The sequence below is a fragment of the Carcharodon carcharias genome, chromosome 9 (assembly GCF_017639515.1).
Source record: "Carcharodon carcharias isolate sCarCar2 chromosome 9, sCarCar2.pri, whole genome shotgun sequence".
NCBI classification, from domain to species: Eukaryota; Metazoa; Chordata; class Chondrichthyes; order Lamniformes; family Lamnidae; genus Carcharodon; species Carcharodon carcharias.
This window is the reverse complement of record NC_054475.1, coordinates 32,868,817-32,881,616: the sequence shown is the minus strand read 5'-3', so window position 1 is coordinate 32,881,616 and position 12,800 is coordinate 32,868,817. Positions and strand designations below refer to the sequence as shown.

The 12,800-nt window shown below is 41.9% G+C and overlaps 1 protein-coding gene across 1 annotated transcript in view; it reads right to left on the bottom strand.

Annotated features, from left to right (window-relative positions):
* The window catches only part of LOC121282631 (arginyl aminopeptidase (aminopeptidase B)), a 28,565-nt gene extending 27,960 nt beyond the window's left edge, over positions 1 to 605 (bottom strand). The window contains exon 1 of the mRNA XM_041196438.1: positions 193 to 605. Coding sequence (XP_041052372.1) covers positions 193 to 576 — 384 coding nt within the window. The 5' untranslated portion in view covers positions 577 to 605. The remainder of the gene's footprint in view (positions 1 to 192) is intronic.
* Positions 606 to 12,800: the final 12,195 nt, after the last annotated feature.

Genomic DNA, 12,800 nt, shown 5'->3' with positions numbered 1-12,800 from the left:
TTTGTTTAATAAGTTAAATGGGTGCTCCATAAATGAAAGTTGCTGATTCACAGGAAGAGCCCATTCAGCCTCTCCAGATTATATCTTAACTCCAGCTACCCCCACACCTCTTAACAAGAAAAACCTATCAATCTCAGCTTGGCGATTTTTTAACTTTGGGGTAACTCCCAACCTGCAGCAGCATCCACTCACCCCGGGTCCATCGGTTGCCATGTAGTCGATGACCACTTGCAGCTGGTCGCCATATCGACATGGAGCGGCTAAGGTGAGCACCAGGGTGCAGCCATAGCTGGTGAAGGGCTGGATTTCGAAGCGCAGGGGCACCGACTGGGCATCTCCGCCGCCACAACGCGCCGACACCGACTGGACACGGAGGCTGGGGTGAGCGTCCAGGCGGAGCTCCTGCTCCCCGCCGCCTCCATCGGGTCGCACGCAGCTCAGCTCCAACACCTCACGACCCTCCAGCTGCCGCCAGTCGAAATCCACCCGCAGCTCCAGGTGGAAATGCCGGACCCGAAAGTGTTGGAAGCTGGAGGAGGTGGCGGTATCCGTATGCCTCACCGGCTCCACCGCCATGATCGTATCAAGTGATGGAGGGAGGAGAGGGGTGGGGGAGGGGCGGGTGGTGAGGCCGCCGCGCAAGCGCTTGGGCTGCTGACCCCGCCCACTTCTCCCACTCTGGTCTCGCCCATCCTTCGTGGCCCCGCCCACACCTCCCACACTTGTCCCGCCCACACCCCTCTGACGTTTCTCGCTCCTCAGACCTGCTGAGATTTTCCAGCATTTTCTATTTTTATTTCAGCTTTCCAGCATCCGCAGCATTTTGCTTTTACCTCCTCCCACTCTGTTCCGCCCACTTCCACCATGACCCGCCCCTCACAGGCTGGCCACGCCCCCTCCCCAATTAGCCGCGCGCCCGTTGCCTAGGACTGCCCCTGCCTCCCACCATGGCCCCCCCTAACCCCCCCACTCGCCATGGCACCGCCCGCTCCCGCTTCATTCACTCTGGCGCCTTCTCAGTGGCTACTGATAAAATCCACATGTAGCAGCTGCTCTTATTTGTAAAAGTGTTTTGGAACAAAATACTCTGCATTTCACACAACAATCCTACCTGCTGTGTATTCTCCAACATTTCCTGTTTATATCCCACAATGGTTTTATTCAGGTCACAACAGTTCTAAGCTACTTGTGCTAATTAAAAACAAAAAAACTGCAGATGCTGGAAATCCAAAACAAAAACAGAATTACCTGGAAAAACTCAGCAGGTCTGGCAGCATCGGCGGAGAAGAAAAGAGTTGACGTTTCGAGTCCTCATGACCCTTCGACAGAACTTGAGTTCGAGTCCAAGAAAGAGTTGAAATATAAGCTGGTTTAAGGTGTGTGTGTGTGGGGGGGGGGGGGGGCGGAGAGATAGAGAGACAGAGAGGTGGAGTGGGGGTGTGGTTGTAGGGACAAACAAGCAGTGATAGAAGCAGATCATCAAAAGATGTCAACGACAATAGTACAATAGAACACATAGGTGTTAAAGTTAAAGTTGGTGATATTATCTAAACGAATGTGCTAATTAAGAATGGATGGTAGGGCACTCAAGGTATAGCTCTAGTGGGGGTTTTTTTTTATATAATGGAAATAGGTGGGAAAAGAAAAATCTTTATAATTTATTGGAAAAAAAGGAAGGGGGAAACAGAAAGGGGGTGGGGATGGGGGAGGGAGCTCACGACCTAAAGTTGTTGAATTCAATATTCAGTCCGGAAGGCTGTAAAGTCCCTAGTCGGAAGATGAGGTGTTGTTCCTCCAGTTTGCGTTGGGCTTCACTGGAGCAATGCAGCAAGCCAAGGACAGACATGTGGGCAAGAGAGCAGGGTGGAGTGTTAAAATGGCAAGCGACAGGGAGGTTTGGGTCATTCTTGCGGACAGACCGCAGGTGTTCTGCAAAGCGGTCGCCCAGTTTACGTTTGGTCTCTCCAATGTAGAGGAGACCACATTGGGAGCAACGAATGCAATAGACTAAGTTGGGGGAAATGCAAGTGAAATGCTGCTTCACTTGAAAGGAGTGTTTAGGTCCTCGGACTTGTGCTAATTCTTGTTTGTGACTCTGGGGCAGCCCAGTCCCATCGGGAGATCTGTTCATGTTGCTGCTTCAGTGCTAACAGGGTGAAGAGGTCAATTCTTCCAAACGCCGATGGACACCCCTGGAAACCAGCACAAAGTTTAAAAATAAATCTTTGACAATTCCAGAAAGTTGCCACAAATGCAAAACAAAATACTGGAAATCTGAAATTGAAACAAAAAGGATGAAAATGCTCAGTAGGTCTAGCAACATTTGTGGATCCAGTTCACAGTTAACGGGTTGGATTTTACCAGTTGGGTCAGAAACCTGACCTCGGCCACAATTCCCTATGTCCCCCTATCTACTCTGTCCCAGACCCATTACCATTTTGAAAATCTCGATCCAAGCTTAATCATCTTTTCTCCAAGGAGAACAGCCCCCAGCTTCTCTAATATATACACTTAGCTGAAGTGACGCAATCCTGAAACCATTCTCTTGAATCTTTTCTGCAATCTCTCTAACAACTTCACATCCTTCCTAAAGTGTGGTGCCCAGAATTGGACACTACTCCAATTGAGACTGAACCAGGGTTTTATGCAGGTGCATCATAACTTCCTTGCTTTTGTACTCTATGCTCCTATTTAAAAATCCCAGGATACCATATGCTTTATTAATCCCTTTCTCAACCCTGTCACCTTCAATGCTTTGTGCACATATACCCCCAGATCCCTCTGCTCCTGCATCCCCTTTAGAACTGCATTCTTTCTTTTATATTGTCTCGCCTCGTTCTTCCCATCAAAATGAATCACTTCAGACTTCTCTGCACTAAATTTCATCAGCCACTTGTCCATCCATTCCACCAGCCTGCCTGTCCTTTTGAAATCTAAACTATCCTCCTAGTTCACAATACTTCCAAGTTTTGTGTTAACTGCAAATTTTGAAATTGTGCCATGTACACCAAGGTCTAGGTCACCACAGATCTGGTCACCACATTAAAGGAAGAATGTGATTGTACTGGAGAGGGTGCAGAGGAGATTCACCAGGATGCTGCCTGGGCTGGAGGGTCTGAGCTATGAGGAAAGATTGGATAGGCTGGAGTTGTTCCTTGGAGTAGTGAAGGTTGAGAGGCGACCTGATAGAGGTGTATAAGATTATCAGGGGCATAGTTAGGTTGGATAGAAAGGCACTTTTTTAAATAGTAGAGGAGTCAACCAGGGGGCAGAGATTTAAGGGAGGAGGTAGAAGATTAAGAAGGGGAGTTGAGGAGAAATTTTTCCACCAAGAGGGTGGTAGGAGTCAGGAACTCACTGCCTGTAACGGTGGCTGAGTCAGAAACTCTCGTAACATTTAGGATGTAATTAGATATTCACTTACATTGCCATAACATGCTATAACATAACCTCCAGGGCTATAGGCCAACCACTGGAAAATGAGTTTAGTGTATTCAGATCTTTGTTGACTGGTGTGGACACGATGGGCCGAATGGTCTCCTTCTGTGCTGTAAACATCTATGAGTCTATGAGTCATTAATATAGATGAAGCAAAACAGTGGTTTGAATACTGACCCCTGCGGAACCCCACTGTAAAGCTTCCTCCTGTCTGAAAAACTACCGTTTGCATACTCTTTGTTTTTTGTCAATCAGCCTATTTCATATTCACGCTACCTCCCTTTTATTCCATGGGCTTCAACTGTGCTAAATAGCCTGTTATGCAGCATTTTATCAAATGCCTTTTGGAAGTCCATGTACACATCAAAGGCATGACCCTCATTAACCTTCTCTGTTACCTCATCAAAAAAAACTCAAACTTAACATTTTTAATAGGGAAAATGCTGGAATTTATTATTAAGGAGGTTATAGAAGGGCACTTAGAAAATCTCAATGCAATCAGGCAGAGTCAACATGGTATTGTGAAAGGGAAATTTAGTTTGACTAATAGGTTAGAGTTCTTTGAGAAAGTGACAAGCAACGTGGGTAAAGAGGAAACTTGTGGATGTTGTGTATTTATATTTCCAGAAGGCATTTGACAAGGCGCCATACCAAAGGTTACTACACAAAATAAGAGCTGATGGTGTAGGGGGTAACATATTAGTATGGAAAGAGGATTGGTTAGTTCACAGGAGACAGAGAGTAGGCATAAACGGGTCATTTTTGAGTTGGCAACATGTAATGAGTGGCGTGCAGCAGGGATCAGTGCTGGAGCCTCAGCAATTTACAATTTATATGAATGACTTGGATAATGGGATTGAATTGCTAAATGTGCTGATGATACAAAGATAGATAGGAAAATATGTTGTGAAGAGAAATATGTTTTGGCAAGAAACAGAGAGTAGTAATTAATGGATGTTTTTAGGTTGGAGGAAGTTTGTAGTGGAGTTCCCCAGGGGTCAGTGTTGAGACTCATGCTTTTCCAGGGCCAGCATTTTCTGTTCGGCATATGTGCCAGTGTGTAAAATGACACACAGTGACATCAGGCGTGCATCCTGACATCACCACGCCTCATTCCGATCTTTCGTTCGGCTGGTGCGCACCAGAGTCGGCTGCGGCCCGCCGAACTGTCAAAGCGCTGTTAAGGTCATTAATAAACTAATTAAAGCAATTGTCAGGGCTGCCTGTCCAACCTTAAGGTTGGTGGACAGGCGAAGAGCCCAGGTGACCTTCGCATTTTTCATGAAAACTCATCCACGGGCTGGATGAGGTTTCATGAAGAGTTTATGAATTAAATAAAAAAATTTATGAAAATTCAGAAACATATCCCAGCTCATTTGACACTGTCACATGAGGGGACATGTCTGAATATTGTTTTTTTTAAATTTCCATCTTTAAAACTGAACTTAATCTCCCTGAGGCAGCTCAGTGCCTCAGGGAGATTTCAGCGCTCTTTTGCGAAAGAGCGCAAGTCCTGACTCACCCTCCTCCCCTGCCTGCAGAGGTAGCGCTGAGCAGTACTGGGCACGTCTCACACTGGGCGGGCCTTAATTGGCCTGCCCACGTAAAATGGCAGCGCGCAGCCGATCGCGGGCAGTAATCAGCTACACACTCGCCTGCGCCTGTTCCCAACTGGCCCACCCGACTGGGAGAAAATTCTTCCCCTGATATATATATTACTGATCTAGACCTTGGTGTACAGGGCCCAATTTCAAAGTTTGCAGGTGATACAAAATTCGGAACATTGTGAACTATGAGGAGAATAGTGTAGAACTTCAAAAGGACATAGACAAATTGGTTGAATGGCTGGACAAGTGGCAGATGAAGTTCAATACAAGGAAATATGAAGTGATTCATTTTGGTAGAAATAATATGGAAAGACAGTATAAAATAGGAGGTGCAACTCTAAAGTGAGTGCAGGAGCAGAGGGACCTGGGTATATATGTGCATATTCTTTGCAAGTGGCAGGACAAATTGAGAGAGTGGTTAATAAAGCATATGGTACCCTGCATTTAATTAATAATGCCATAAAATACAAGAGCAAGAAGGTTATGTTGAACTTGTGTAAGTCACTAGATTGGCCTCAACTGGAGTATTGCAACCAGTTCTGGGTGCTGCACTTTAGAAAGGATGTGAAGGTATTGGAGAGATTGCAGAAAAGATTCACGAGAATGGTTTCTAGGATGAGGAAGTTCAGTTATGAGGATAGATTGGAGAAGTTAGGATTGTTTTCTCTTTGAGAAAAGAAGGCTGAGAGGGGATTTGATGGAGGTATTAAAAATAATGAGGGGTCTGACAGAGTAGATAGGGATAAACTGTTTCCACTCAAAAAGGATCGAGAACGAGAGGTCACAGGTTTAAAGTAATTAGTAGAAGAGCAATAGTGAAATGAGGAGAGACTTATTCACGCAGTGGGTGGTTAGGGTCTGGAATACTCTGCCGGAGAGTGTGGTGGAGGCAAGTTCAACTGAAGCTTTCAAAAGGGAATTAGACTGTTATTTGAAAGGGAAGAATGTGCAGGGTAAAGGGGAGAAGGTGGGAGAATGGAACTTGGTAAGTTGGTCATTCGGAGAGCTGTACAGACACAGCGGGCCAAATGGCCTCCTCCTGCACCATACCAATTCTGTGATGAGGACATAAGGAGTCTGTGAAGGAATACGGATAGATAAAGTGAGTGAGCAAAAATTTGGCAGATGGAGTATAATGTGGGAAAATGTGAACTTGTCCATGTTGACAGGAAGAATTAAAAAGCAGCATATTATTTAAATAGAGGGAGATTGCGGGACTCAGATACAAAGGAATCTAGGTGTCCTGGTACATGAATCACAAAAAGTTATTATGAATGTACAGTAAGTGATTAGGAAAGCAAATGGAATGTTGTTAATTGCAAGGGAAATGGAATATAAAAGTAGGGATGCTTTGCTACAGTTGTATAGGGTACCTTTGAGACCACATCTAGAGTACTGTGTACAGTTTTGGTCTCTTTATTGATAAAGGACATAATTGCATTAGAAGCAGTTCAGAGAACATTCACTGGAATGATTCCTGGAATGAGGAGGTCATCCAATGAGGAAAGTTTGGATAGGTTGGGCCTGTAACCTTTGGAGTTTAGAAGAATGAGAGGTGATCTTATTGAAACATAAAAGATCCTCAGGGGACTTGATAGGGTGGATGCTGAGAGGATGTTTCCCCTTAGGGGAGAAACCAGAACTAGGGGACACAGTTTAAAAATAAGGGATCTCCCATTTAAGATGGAGATGAGGAGAAATTATTTTCTCTCAGAGAGTCATGAGTCCTTGGAACTTTCTTCCCCAGAAAGAATGGGTGAGGCAGGATCATTGAATAGTTTTAAGGCTGGGTTAGATAGATGTTTGGTTGACAAGGAAGTCAAAGGATATAGGGGGTAGGAAGGAAAGTGGAGTAGAGGCCACAATCAGGCCTATCCCTGCTTCTAATTTGTATGTTTGTATGAACATTTGTATGTTCACAGGGCCCCAACATGCAACGCAGATGTAATCCTAGGTTTTGCTGCTCTGTATACTGGAAGATTTGGGCCTTAATTTTGTCCCAAATTATCATTTTGAATTATTGAATTTTGTGCCGCCTTATCCTGCAAGACAGAAGGACCAACATTAGTGAGTGTGTTGCAATTTTTTTGGGTGTCAGGAAGATATAATAATTTCCATAATGTTATTGGAATGTATTATAGAGTAATAGTGGGGTCTATGTCTATGTCTGCATGTGCGATTTAATTAAATTAAAGGCAGCTGGTCTGAAGGCTTTGATGTATCAGAAGATAAGCTAGGTTTGAAATGTTAAGTATGTAAACATGGGGGAAGTTTTAGAATGTAAGGTGTAAAGGGAACATTTGCATTTTTAAATAAACCAGGCTAGCTTGAATTCAAAAGGCGGGGCGGGGAGTAGGAGGTGTTGGGGGGTTGGTGGTGAAATGTTTCACATAGCCAGGAGAAGTTAAGAAACAGTATGTTTATTTTTCCCAAAGATTATTAGTAAAATTGGTACTATGAGAGATTTTTATTATTAGAGAGGTAAAGTCCAAAGACATAGTGAAACAATGGGAATTTGCATTCAAAGGGGAAAATATGTATAAAGGAGAGAAGGCTGTGTATAAGGGCAGGCATTCTAAGATCTAACACAACTGTGAAAAGCCTCCAGCACCTAAGCCTCAAGCTGCTGTCTACAAAGAACTGAAGCTGAGAAAACTCGCTTTGAATTCGACTGTTCAGGGTATTGTGTGTTACTTTGACTGGGTCTTTCAAAATCTATGTGGCAGTTGTTTCAATTTTCCCTTTGGGATTTGAGTAGCTCAGCATTTACCATCGGCTGTGCCATAATAAAGCTCCGTACTCTTTGCGGGATATATTTGAGTTTCCTTGATGGGTTTGGTGTTGGTGAATCTTAAGGTTATGAGTACGAGAAGCACTTTGAATTCAAGAGTTGGTGTGAGGTATTTTTAAAAGGTGAGACCGCAATATGGCTTTGGCAGTTGCTAAGACTTTTCTGGGAGTTGAAGTTATAACTTTGGCTGGTTTACAAAAAGGTAACTAAAGTTAAATCAATGGAATTGGAGTTAAATTACAATGGCAGGGGTAAGAAAAGCAGACATAATTGAAGGTATATCACAGCATTTAAAGTTGGAAGTAATACCTGACACAGCTGGAGGTTGTGAGACTTCAGTTGCAAATGAAGAGGCTTGAATTTGAAACAAAGGAACTGAGAAACCTTCACTTGGAGGCAAACAAAAAGGAAAAAGAATTGGAAATGAAACAAACTGGATCTAGAGACAGCAGAAAAAGAAAGGAAAAAGAGAGATTATTTCAAAAAGAAATGGAAATGTGAAAACTTGATCTCCAGAGTGAAAAGTTAGCAATGGAAGAGAGAATGCAGGAAAGAGACAGAGAGTATTGGCTTAAAACGTGGGAGTTTAAAAAGGAGACATCAGATGCTGTGGAAAGTTCTGACGATGAGAAAACCTTTTAACCTAAAACCCAGTGGGGAGATGTTTAAATCTGTACAAGTTCTTCCAAAGTTTGAGGAAAGAGATGTTGAAGCATTTTTTATTTAATCTGAGAAGATAGCTAAACAGATGAAATGGCTGCAGGAAAACTGGCCATTGTTGTTACAATCCAGGTTGGTGGGTAGAACACAAGAGATTTATGCTTCACTGTCAGAAGAAATGTTGGTGAACTATGATGTGATAAAAAAAAGGCTATTTGAAGTGCATATGAGTTGGTTCCTGAGGCATACAGGCGGAAATTTAGGAAAAAGAGAAAACAGCTTGGGCAAACTTATATTGAGTCTGAAAGAGTAAAACAAAGTGATTTTGACCAGTGGATATGGGCATTAAAGATAGAGATGACATATGCATATTCAGCTCTGAGAGAGGTAATTCTTTTGGAAGAATTTAAAGATTCAATTCCTTTGGTAGTGAGAACTCATGTGGAGGAACAGAGGTATCAAATGGTGAGACAGGCGCAGAGATAGCTGATGATTATGAGTTAGTCCATAGAGGTAAATCTTTCTTTCACCACCCTTTTAAATCAGAAAAGGATAGAAAGTGGGAAGGTAAAGGAAGGTGGGCAGTCAGGGAAGAGAAGGAGCATAACTTCACAGGAAGATTTTTCTCAGAATAAAAGGAAGGTTCTGAGGGTAGAAGTGACATCGAAAATTGAAGTGTTTTTGTTGTAATAAAGTTGGACACATGAAGTTAGTGTTGGAAATTACAGGGAAAATCTGTTGGAATTATAGAGGTGCAGAAAAGTTCTGGAAGTAAAAGTACTGTGGGTTCTGAGGTTCAGGCACAGGAAAAGCCAATGGTTTGTGTGCAGGTAAAACAGGAATAATCAGTCATAGGTAAAGAAGCGGGAATGAGTTCACAATTTACCCAGGAGAATTCTGAGGAGCAACGTTGCAGAAATATTTAAAGATTTTACATGTGAAAGGCAAGTCTTTCCATGTGTTCAGGGTGGAGTAGGTAAAGATGTTAAAATGTTAAGAGACACAGGGGCTAGTCAATCCTTAATGTTGTGGGTAGTGACATTTGTTGTGCAGAGGGAGTATTGCAGGAACAGGTAATAATAAGTGGGATTCATGGAGATGCTAAATCTATTCCATTGTGGAAGGAAATTTAAAGAGTAACTGGAAAACAGGTGAGGTGATTGTTGGAATAGTGGAAACATTGCCCATTGTTAGGGGTTCAATTTATTTTGAGTAATAATATAGCTGGGTCACAGATGTGGGTGATGCCTATGGTAATTGAACAGCCTGTAGAGTTGTTTTCAACAGAAGTGTTGCAGAGGGAGCTTCCTAGATTGTTTCTAGATTGTGTGATAACAAGATCACAGGCTCATAGGTTGAAACAAGATCAACAGGAAGTTGAAAGGCAGGAAGAGGGTGTGGAAGTCCAATCAGCCGGCACTGTGTTTGATAAGGTTGTTCAGGAAGAAAGACTGGAAGACAATGTAGCTGAGATGTTTAACACAAGATATTTAGTGCAGTTACCGAAAAAGGATTTGCAAATTAAATAGGCAGCTTACTCAGAAATGGAGGCAAAGTGTATTCCAGAATGTTATTACCTTAAGCGTAATGTTTTAATGAGAAAATGGAGGCCTTATCATGCTTCAGCAAATTAAAGCTGGAGAGATGTGCATCAGATTGTAATACCATTTGGATATAGAAATGAGGTTCTGAGAATAGCTCATGAAATTCCAGTGAGGGGGCATTTATGAATTAGAAAGACATAGGCGAAAACACAAAAACAATTTTTATTGGCCTGGATTGCATAGGGATGTAGTCAAATTTTATAGAACATATCACACATGTCAGATGATAGGAAAACTACAGGCAGTGATTAAGCCAGCACCTTTAATTCCAATTCCAACACTTGAAGAACCTTTTATTAGGGTGTGATTGATTGTGTAGGACCTCTCCCTAAGAATAAAAGTGGAAATCAGCACTTGCTGACAATAATGGATGTGTCACCAGGTTTCTTAAAGCAATACCTTTGTGAAATATTATAACGAAGAAAATTGTGGAAGAGTTAATTACATGTTTTACAAGATATGGTTTACCTAAAGAAATACAATCAGATCAGTTTTCAAATTTCGCGTCACAGCTGCATAAGGAAGTAATGAACAGTTTGGGGATAAAACAATTTAAGTCAACAGTTTACCATCCTAAGTCACAAGGAGCTTTGGAAAGAGGGCATCAAACTCTAAAAGCTATGGCACAGTCAGGATTATCCACAGGATTGGGATAGGGGAGTTCCATTCTTGTTACTTGCTATTAGAGATGCTCCTAATGCACCTGTTGGTTATAATACTTTTGAACTAGTTTATGGTCATGAGGTAAGGGGACCTCTGAAATTAATTCAAGAGAAATTATTGGGTCAAAATTCAGGAACTACTCTCCTGGATTATGTATCAAATTTCAGAGAGAGATTGGATATAGCATCCATCTCTTGGCTAGGAAACATTTAAATATATTACAGCAAGTGATAAAAGTGAAGGCAGAAAGGAAAGCTATAGCTCATAGTTTTGTTGCTGGGGAGAAAGTGTTAGTTCTGTTACCTATACTGGGTGACTCATTAAAGGCAAAGTTTAGTGGACTTTACAGGATTGAAAAGAAACTGAATGAAGTAAATTATTTAATAAATATTCCAGATAGAAGAAAGAATCAGAGGGTGTGTCAAGTAACTGTGCTTAAAAGGTACATTGACAGGGAAGAGGACTAAAAGGAGGCATTAATGGTAGTAGATAATGAGAAATAAGTAGAAATGCAGGGTTCTGAAATTGATTTTCCTCTAATCAAAGTGAATAATGAGGGGGCACTTGAAAATTTAAATGTATTATTGAGTTACCTTCCAGACAAGTGTCAAAGTGATTTGGAGAAGCTATTGCAGTCACACAAATCCATTTGTGGAAATAAGCTGGGGAGGACAAATTTAGCTATACATGATGTATGTGTAGAAGTTTCATCTTTGCTAATGCAAAATCCTAAAAGATTAAATCTGGCAAAGTTATCACAGGTACAGAAAAAAATCGAATTCATGTTTCAAAATGAGATTATTGAGTCTAGCTGCAATGGTTGGTGTTCACCTAATGTGCTGGTAGCAAGACTGGATGGAACACAAATGGCCGGATTTTCTGCAACCGCCTGCTGCTGCAATCTCCCAGTCCCGCTGCAAGTCAATGGACTTCTGGCTAGGGTGCCACCTCACCCGCAGTGGTCCCCCCCGTGATGGGGCCGGAAAATCCAGGCCAAAGACTATATGTGGACTATTGAAAAGTGAATGCAGTGACAAAAGCAGATTCATATCCTATACCATGGTTGGAAGATTGTATTGAGAAAGTGGGACAATCAAAATTTATCACAAAGATTGACTTGTTAAAATGATATTGGCAAGTACCATTGTCGGAGAGAGCAAAGGAAATAATGGCTTTTGTGACGCCAGATAGACTATATCAGTTTAAAGTCATGCTGTTTGGTATGAAAAATGTACCTGCAACATTTCAAAGACTGACAAAAAAAGTAATTGCAGGTGTGGGCAATTGTGCTCTGTGTATTGATGATTTGATAGTTTTCAGTCAGACATGGAAGCAGCATTTACAACATCTTGAAGAATTATTTACTTGATTACAAGAAGCTAATTTGGTGGTGAACTTGGCTAAAAGTGAATTTGCAAAAGCGCCATACCATTAGACATGGCCCTGAGAGATGTGAAAGTAATGGCTATTGTGGATTTCCCAGTGCCTACAACAAAATGAGAGGCTTTGAGATTTCTGGGCATGAGTAGGTTCTATCGGAAATTTCTACCAAATTTTAGCTGTGTGGTTGCTCCACTGACTGAAATATTAAAAAAGAACAAGAAGTTTCAATGGACACAGGAGTGTCAGAAGGCATTTGATAGTTTGAAAACTGTATAAACTATATACCAGTTTTGGCAGTACCCAATTATATCAAGCAATTCAAGTTGGCCATTGACGCATATGATATAGGCATTGGGGCTGTACTGTCACAAGACAATGACAGTGGAATTGAAAAACTGATAGGGTATTTTTCACGGAAGTTGAATGTACAACAGAGAAGATATTCAACGATCGAAAAAGATACTTTGGGTTTGGTGTTAGCGTTGCAGCCTTTTGAGATTTATGTTGCAGAAACAATTGTTTATACAGACCACAATACTTTGAAGTTTCTGGACAAATATTGATACAGAAGTGCAAGGCTATTCAGGTGGAATTTATTAATGCAAAATTTTAATCTATAGATTATACATGTGGTGGGGTGAGAAAATCAGATGC